This window comes from Amblyomma maculatum, chromosome 9 (genome assembly GCF_055883805.1).
Source record: "Amblyomma maculatum isolate TAMU_Amacu chromosome 9, ASM5588380v1, whole genome shotgun sequence".
In the NCBI taxonomy this organism is placed as follows: Eukaryota; Metazoa; Arthropoda; class Arachnida; order Ixodida; family Ixodidae; genus Amblyomma; species Amblyomma maculatum.
The window spans coordinates 11,248,798-11,258,381 of record NC_139352.1 but is presented as its reverse complement, the minus strand read 5'-3'; the positions used below and the strand labels follow the sequence as shown (position 1 = coordinate 11,258,381).

Sequence of the window (9,584 nt, the reverse complement as noted above, 5' to 3'; positions counted from 1 at the left end):
CCTTCCACGGGGCTGTTGAGCTCCAGAGCATTGCTGAGTATTGTTAGCACCATGTCCTGGGTGAATAAAATGGTTCGAACGCGTGGTGGGCTGCTGGAAGTGACCAAGACCAAGTATGACGGACCAGCGCGCAACACACAAAGAACAGACAGCAAGGCGCTGGCGGCTGTCAGATGAGGTTCACTCAGAAAAAGAAGCCTAATTTTAAAAACACCGTCATTTCAAGCGGGTCACAAGAAACATGAAAAAGAAAAAAAAATTTGCCGACGATTACGTTACTTCCTAATGCGAAATTCGAGCGCAGCTCGTCAGCTGTTTCACCTTTTCCGATAGACTGAGGCAAAGATTTCGAGCACGACATGTATGTACTAACTCAGCGCTGGTCCCGTCTTCTTTCTACTTTCTTGTCACCGTTGTTGCGCTATTTTTTGCTTAATTATGTACTATTACAGACTATTTTATTTTTCACACGTACTCCTTCAAGAAACACTCCATTAACAGTTCTTGACTGCCATGAAGGAAGCTTTGTGGTCGGAGATTAAATGAAGAGAGCAATTAAGTTATCGACAGGTTGCGGGAGGCAGCGCGTACGTAGGTCCATAGAAACATAGAAACGTTGCGCGGCGAAGACATTAATGCCACAAGCTGCAGCCAAGAAAGACCTTCGCAAATATCTTAAACTGACTTGAAAATGCTGTAGTTGGCAAGTGTCTCATCGAATATCAAAGCAATATGTTTTAAAGGAAAATGAGGGCGGGCTAGATCCACGCCAGGCCTTCCTCGAAAGCCAAGGGACGATCGGCTAGAGATCCGGACTATCAAACTAGAAAACTACATCACAGTATGCAACTTTTCTCTGTGACTGTGCGAATTCTCGGTTACTGCACGTCACCCTGCAGTTCGGTGTAGGCGCTCGCATTATTCACGAATTAACAGTGTGTACCATATGTGTTGCAACGTCTACCACTTGAGCTCTGAAGCGTGCCTTTCATAATTGGCTCACAGGAATGCAAAGGAGCAGTATCTGTCGCACTTGCTTCTGTGAACACCTGAATCATGCAGTAAGGGAAGGAAGGTGGGAGTGAAAGTGGTGTTGATTACAATGGAAAGGCGCTGTATCTGTGACTTCTTATGTGGACACCTGAATCGCGCCGTAAGGGAAGGAAGGTGGGAGTGAAAGTGTAGCTGATTACGAGGGACAACGCCGACGCCGCGAAACCCAGTAACGGGCGCGAAAGCGCTGCGCTCTACAAGTTCCAGCTTTTGATGCGTCACCTGACTTTTTTATGCGATATATGATTCCGCAAGCTCTCTGATTATTTTGCCACGGTGCTTCAATATTTCCAACGTGCCATCCATAATGGCATACACCCTGTGAATGCAACACAATGTTTGGTTAACTTTCTGAATGGCCAACTTGGGAGGGATCAAAATTTCTCCTTCAATTGAAACTAAAGGCTCCCTAGTGTCGCGCGGTGTCAGTACAGTGAGGCAGTCGAAATCAGCCTCATCCACTACGTCATCCTTCATGCCTGACGCGCGGCTAGGACGTTGCATGTAATGTGTCCCCATGTGGTTTTAAGGCGAAAGCCTTCAATGGCTCATACGTCCGGCGTCCTGTCCCACTATAGCTGCCAATCATCCTGACAGCCACGGCGGGCACGTGAGAAACGTATCTTAGTTCTTGTCTAGCGGCATGCCAGCGTGGTTGCCATGGGTAACACCACCGCTAGTTAGTGGTAGATAGTGATCGATAATGATAGTGTTTGTTAGTGAAAGTGATGTGACATGCTAGTGATAGTGACGTCATGAATGGGTACCATGTCTAATAACCGGGACAGACGTCATGATGACGTCACTACTAGTCATGACGTCAACCCAAGCTCAAGTTTCGCCGCGCGATGGCAGCGCCGCATTCCTGGCATGGTGGCGAAATGTGAAACGATGGGACGTCGCCGGAGCAGACGCTCCGCTAGTTTCCTATGCACGTGCGGCGATCGAGTTGCGCCTGGCGGTTATTTGGCGATACAAAAAGGCTTCCGCTGATGCGAAACGGAGGTACTAAGTAGCATTGTGTCATGGGTAGCCACAATAGTAGGCGAAGCGCCAAAAGACGAGGCTCACGTGTGGAACTTTGCAGATTTCATTGCAAGCGTTTCCACAAGACCTGTTTTCCAACCGCATGACAGCACTCTGAGAAGTCTCGCGTTCTTTGTGGAAACGAAAAGGGCCAATTTTCCCCTCTCCATAAACTCAGAAATGTTCGACAGTTGACAAAGACGTCTTAGAGAGGCATCAAAAGAGTACAATGGTTTTACACCATGTATACGAAGTGAAGGGGGTGGAGGATTATCCTGCTCTTCGCTCCGCGCGTGTCTTGCTTTGCCGATTTTCTGTGCTCTCTCCCTGCTTTGCGAGTGCTCTGAAAGCAACCAAATCAACAGATATCCTGCGTGCGACGTCCGCGATCGACAATGATGTGTAAATGTGCCCTACGATCAAGAAAATATCTAGAAAAGAGGCCTTTTTTTGTGTGTGGGGAAGGGGGCGGGGTGGAAAACATGCTTGGCTGAGCCGCTTTTACAGATTTCCGCAAACTGGCCAATAAATGAACCAACATTATTATTATTCATAACAAAAATATGTTGGAAGTGTAATACAAAAGCGATCCTAGTTATGGCTCGATTGACTATTCGCACGGAGCACCCTATTCGCGTCACAGGTTTCGTAAATGCAAACCAAATATAAATGAAGCACGACCATTTAGTAAGAACCGAAATGAAGCACGATTGTAGTACAAGCTTGGATTTTACCTTCCTTCCGAGCCAGCGAGCCGGTTATGTCGCGTGCAGCGCGCGGAGCACGCATGCGCTTTTGAGACTGCTAGCGTTCGTGCCTTTGAAAAAACATCTCCTCCTTCGGACTATGGCTTATTCTTCTACTGCAAGATTTGCTTTAGTAACGTCGTAATAATAAAAACAAAACCGTATATAGATCTCATGCTACAGGCTAAAACGATCAACAAGCGAGCAGCTTTATTTCAGAGTACTAATAATACTTCCGCAGTTTTTAAATATATTATAATGTAGCATGTGCAACAGCAACCGCTAGGAGGCTGCTCATCGAGTCTCGTGCGCGGATTCGGAAGTGGCCCCGTGGCGTTCGATGAGAAGAATTGCTGAAGTCGGCTGCTGTCACTCGGTTCTCTGGACCTGCTCTCCTGTGCCTGCTAGATCAACCCCTTATTAAAAACCAACCTTCTGGTTACGGGCTTAAACGGCTACGTGACAATATACGACAATATAGTTGCATAGCTGACTTACCTCGAAATAAACTTCCTATGTTTTCGCTAACGTGGGAAACGCATTCACAATCAATATGTCCTCATCGCCGTCTGTCGTCTGCTCTACAGTGCAGACGTGAATAAAAATTTTCTCGCCTATAATTACGCTTCCTTCATGGAAATACGCAGCAGGTTGTCCAATCATCAAGACGGAATGCAGGCGGCATGTCGCGATGCGCCTGCGGGGGCGCGTCAGGGCGCGTGCTCATTCCAGAGAAAGCGAGCGGCGCACGTCGCGAAGGCAGCGAGCCGAGCCGGCGGCGTCCCAGTGTGTGTTTTTCTGCCACAGATGGCGTTGCCCATCAGGAGCCGCAGCGCCGCCCAACGATGCTTTGGGAGCCTATACGAAGCTGATCCTGCCCGGCTTCCGATCTAGGCGTCCGTGCGGCGCCTTTCATATGGCGCTTCCTCGAGCGCCGCATCACACAGCACACAGAAGCAGGCGCAGTACAGCAGGCAGCGTTTCAAATTGGTTTACAGGAAAGAAAAGCGCGGTATCTGTCACAATTCTACGCGGACACCTCAACCGAGCCGTAAGGAAAGGAGGAAGGTGCACGTGAAAATGAGAGAAAGAGGTGTCGTAGTAAAGGGTTTCGGACCACCGCGCAATAGAGGCTTGGGGTGGCTGTTCCTGGCCCTACGGGGCTGGTACGCGTAGGTCAACGCCGCTTGTGGTGGGGGTTATTGATAGGTTCACGGAGGGGGAAGGCGCAGTATCTGTCACTTGTTTCTGTGGACATCCGACCCGCTGTAAGGGAAGGGAGGAAGGTAGGAGTGAAAGTGGCCTGCCACTGAATTTTTATCTGTTGTAGGCCGTCATTGCAACCGCTACCGCTTCGGTGGTGGACAACTGCTGTTGCGACGCGCGCGTCTTTCCCTGTTCTCTATCTTCGGCGCGGTTGAGGTGTCCACAGAAACAAGTGATACATTTACCACGTCTTTCCCTTCCTATCAATCAATCGATCTACTATCCGCACAAGGCAGCGGAGGCGGCTCAGCTACAGATCCAATAGCAGGCCCGTGCATTTTCGTTTCCTTCATACAGCCGCAACAACAATAGAGGCTTTCGGCTCATCGCACTTAGTGGTCCAAATAATAATAATTGGTTCACAGGAAGGGAAAGGTGCAGTATCTGTCACTTGCTCTGTGGACTGATTTATTTATAGGAAGGGAAAGGCGCGGTAACTGTCTCACTTGTTTTTCTGTGGACACCTCAACCGCGCCGTAAGGGAAGGGAGGAAGATGGGAGTGAAAGTGGAGAGAAAGAGGAGCCGTAGTGGAGGGCTACGGAGTAATTTCGACCACCTGGGGATATTTAACGTGCGCTGATATCGCACAGCACACGACGCCTCTTAGTTTTACCTCCATCGAAACGCAGCCGCCGAGGTCGGGTTCGAACCCGGGTACTCCGGCACAGTAGTCGGGCGTCTTACCACTGCACCACCCCGGCGGGGCGCCCTGTGGACACCTGAACCGCGCCGTAATGGAAAGGATGAGGGTGGGAGTGAAAGTGGAAAGAGAGAAATGGGAGCCGTAGTGGAGGGCTATGGAAATTCGACCACCTGGGGATCTTTAACGTGCGCTGACATCGCACAGCACATGGACGCCACTTCCTCCATCGAAACGCAGCCGCCGTGGTCGGGTTCGAACCCGGGAACTCCGGAGAGTAGTTGGGCGTCTTACCACTGCACCACTCCGGCGGGGGCAGTGGTCCAAAGTGCCTCCTAGAATTTTTGTAGCGAGAGCTACATTGACCACAGTTTCGTGTACCTCTGACAGGTGCAGTTCTGAGCATGCTGAGGGGCAGAGTGACGTCACAGTGCGCAGCTGGCGCGCGCCTGCAGTTCTGTGTGACAAAAAATCCTTGATGTACTGGTATGTAAAATGAAAAGCTATAGTTAAGGCAGTTTGTGTATAAACATATTTGGTTTATTGGTTATGGGATAATGGTGCACAGGTACAATTTCGTTCTTGGTCTAAGTCAGTGAGTGTAAATGCTTTAGTTTGATCCACTGCTGCCCTAGCCCAGGTAACATGCACAGATAATGCTGTGACCTGAGGGTTACCAGATTTCAAGACATTGCCTAAGTGAGGGAATACTGTGCATTCTATCTCCTTTGTGCTTTCATAACATCGGCAATTTTTCCAGCGACGATTTTGCGCAGCTCACGGTGACGTCTTGCTACTTCACTGGGACTGCAGCGGCCCAGAAGGTAGTGCCTGAAGAAAGCTGCAAGTAGTCAAATAAAAAGAGCTTGAGCTGTGTGTGCCTTCTCTGATCAACTGAAAGAAATTCCAAGTTTAATAATTTTGGTACAGCTTTCAATGCCACTGAACAGTTAAGAATAAAAACATATGCTGAATAATAGAGGCATGAAGTTACAAAAGGCAACCTACACATGGTAACGGAATAAAAAAACTGCAATGTGTCTCAGTAAGAGTGACGTATAGCCGAGCATTCCTTCAAAATTTTCGCGACATTAACACACGCATACCGTCCAAGGCTGCAAACTTTGCCGCGTCCAGGGCAGGTTTCGGTTCAGCTTTCGTCCGGTTTGACATGGCGCCTGTGACACTTTTGCCCACAAGGCCTGCAATTGAAAATATTTCGACACAGGCCTCGCGGACAAATATGGTATCCTTCTGGCGCTCCATCAGTCTTTCAAAGGCAGCTTTTGGTATCCATGTCTCGTTTCCCAAGTAAACCTGTAAAAATAGCAAGAGTGGTGAACACTAGGCCATCTACACCACTTTAACCGAGCTATTAAACTTGTACAGTCTCATCAAATCTCCAAAGTTTAGGAGCCATCTGAAGATGTCTTTTGCACACCTCTAATCAGCTGCAGTAGCTGATCCTACAAATTTATGGTTAGTCAGTGCCTGTGTAATCACTGGTATCATGGATGTTGAGTAAAAAGGAACATTGTACTGCAATCTGGTACATAGTGCGCTCTGTTTGACCTCTAAGCTTGATGCAATCTGGTACATGGTGCGCTCTGTTTGACCTCTAGGCTTGATAAACTACTGGCCAGGTGCCTCAGCACGGAGATTTGCTTGGATCTGGCAGTCATCTCTAACATAATTTAACTCAAGATGCTTGCTGCTTACTTCAAAGCATTAACTTGAAAGCGTAGTAGCTTGGAAAGGTATGCATAGGTCGATAGCTTAGAGGTTAGGACACTCAACCAAGGAGTCAGGGAACCTGGGTTCGAACAAGGCTGCTATGGATGCATTTTGACAGATGTGAAACGCAAGCCACCTGCGTACTGTGTGATGTCAACACACATTAAAGAACACCAGGCGATCGAAACTATCCAGATCCTTCCACTACAGCCTTTTTGTAGCCCAAGTTGCTTTTGGATGCTAAACCCCACAAAACTAAGCCAAAATCTTCTTGAACTACAATATGAATTAGAATGCAAAGCTTATTAAAGAATGTGTTTTTCTTTCATTTAGTTGCATATCTAAAACAGCATATTTACTGGCCTACTGCTAGTATAGCTGACATGGGCAAGGTTTGCATGCATGTTGTAAACAAGCAGATGGGCACAATTTGTTACCGATTTACATTTTGTCTATAAGGTAGCAGCACCTGCGCTGTATCTCTGGCACCCTGTACTCTGAACCACAGACTAAGACCTGTATTGTGAACTGCAGCACAAGCAGCTGGGCTGCTTCATTTGGAGTTCCAACCAATAGTGCTAGAGGCACTGTGTATCCCACAAAAAGTATACATGGGCTAGACCGGCCAGTGCGTAGATAACCAGTCAAGACACAACTCCTCGTCTGTAGGAAATATACATCCACTATAATTGCTAGTGCACAGTCGGGAGAGTGGATGTATACTTAGCTTCGAAGCCACAGGTGCACTATACAAGGCACATGCAGCAGGTTGTGTAGCAAACTGCAGAAATGCATGCACCTCAAAGCAAAATAGCATATGCATAAGCCGGCTCTCCATAGCAAGATAAAAAAGTGGCTCTTGACGTCCAAGGCAATGGGATTGTTGGGCCTGTTTCTTTGGGGCAAATATTAATGTACGTTTCAGCACATTTAACTCGACAGCTCAGTGTTGTTTGTATTTCTGATCTCTACAAGTGTCTTTGCGGTAGTTTTTGCAACAAAGAACCCAGTCACTCAAAATGCGGCTCTATTGATTAGTCTACAATAGCTAATGCCGTTGTTGCAGTGCAATGCGCACTGAATAAATGACACTGGACCTTTAGTAGGCACAGCCCACAAAACTGTACAAATGGGCATGTCTTTACAGCACATCAACACTACCATAGAATAAGTGTAGTCAAGCCCACTTATAGCAATACAATACCGCTTTGACAATGAACAACCGCTGGGCCGTTAGCTTTATCATGCATTCTACGGTAAAATAAACCGCATATAGCAATGCTCTCATGGTAGATTATTATTTATAACCATTAAATCTGGTCACACCCTGAGAAAAAAGGACTCACAAATATGTACTGCAACCCTGACAGCCAAACCACACCAGGAAGCAGCATTAAGAATGATAAAGTGATAAAGTCTGTGCCGGGACTTCATTTGCGCTAATATCTTTTGCTTGGCTACTTGCAGCAGTCACACCCTGAGAAAAAAGGACTCACAAATATTTACTGGGACCGTGACAGCCAAACTACACCAGGAAGCAGCATTAAGAATGATAAAGTCTGTGCCGGGACTTCATTTGCGCTAATATCTTTTGCTTGGCTACTTGCAGCAGTTGGACGCCTTGCAAAGAGATGTCAACAAGGTTGTCGTGAAGCAGTCAAAGCTGACTGATTGCGGGTTTCTACCTGAAAGTGTAGGGCACTTACCCCTCATTCTCAAGTTTGTGATGTTTTCTTTTTTTGTTTCGGCTTAACTCAGCTGTAACAATTTTTTGTTATAATAATGGCATTTTCTAGGCACTTCAATATTGTTGCAAGTGAATTTGGCTGTATGAGCATCAATATTGGTGTTAGACAACTTGAAAGAATGAGCTTGGCCTATTTACAGTATACAGAGCTAAAAATGTGTCAGTAGAAAGATATTGACAGTCAAGGATCCAAAGGACTCGTATAGGTAGCACAAGAAGAAAATGCACATACTATTTTGCCAACAGCTTCATATAATGCCGGTTCACACTGGTTCGCTCGGGAAACTGCTGGTGTGTTTTCTTTACCGCAGCTTGCTGCTGTAAGAGTGCAGGATGGCTGCTGGAATGTAGGCCCCCTAGCTGGAATGGCTGCTCCCAAAGATGCCTTGGAGAGGATAGCCGATTTGACTGGAGGAGTCAAAAAAAGGGATTACCACAACAGTTTAGCATTGGTATATGCTTTTGACAAGAGTAATATGCCTATTATTATTTATTTAATTATCTTCTGTTTGTTTGCACCCAACAGGGGCATTTAGTAAGACAATCACAGGATAATAATAAATAAGAAATTGCAAAATCAGACTAAAAAAAAATATATCAATTGTATACAAGGTATGCCATACAATACTAACAAATACAGGTTTGTCATGGAAAAGTAAACATAAAGTGTGAAAACAAGAGCAACATGAACAGAAAAAAATCGACAACAAACAAGGAGATTCACCATGCATTCTTCACAATACAGAACTTTGCGCTAAAACTGAAATGCCAATACTACACTGTCAAACTTTGAGAAACATGTTTGCTACAAGCCAGGGCCTTCGCTTCCCTCAGGTAAGTTTTGAAGCTTGACGTCCACGGATCCATTTGGACAAAAGTTCATGCAAGTATTATGGCAGAAAAAAAAGATACTAGGACAATCGTTTGTTAGGAGAATTCAGTTAGAAAGTAGGAATATTACAACAAATCAGCGAGGCAGATAAAGTATAAAACCAAGAATAATAACTAGTTGCACTCACACACATCACCATAAAGAAACATTTACATAATGCTAAACTGTCAACTGGAGCCTAAATGCACAAGCTCGTACAATACCCTTTGTAGAAAGGGATGAGAGCTCAAGTTTCGCACTGTATGCACATAAAATAAGTCACCAGATATGCTATTTCTCTAAGGTAAAACTATCATTGGCATATGAAGATGGACAGATGTTGTCGCGAAGCAGTATTTGCCACGACGCCTTTTTCTTTGGGCTCCTGTTGTCAGCTCGATACCTCCAATATCTGCAAAAATCAACAGAGCAGTAGATTCAGCATGTAATAAAAACAGAGCTGTATGCTTACAGGAGAATGCGGCTTTGTAACTGTGAGA

The 9,584-nt window shown here is 46.1% G+C and overlaps 1 protein-coding gene across 1 annotated transcript; it reads right to left on the bottom strand.

Moving 5' to 3' along the window:
* Positions 1 to 5,255: 5,255 nt before the first annotated feature.
* Positions 5,256 to 8,637, bottom strand: LOC146178287 (uncharacterized; the record flags this gene model as incomplete). The annotated part of the gene is made up of 3 exons (XM_084579666.1): positions 5,256 to 5,573; positions 5,839 to 6,049; positions 8,446 to 8,637. Coding segments are annotated over 3 exons (525 nt in total), but the record flags the coding sequence as incomplete, so codon positions are not given.
* Between the last annotated feature and the right edge of the window lie 947 nt (positions 8,638 to 9,584).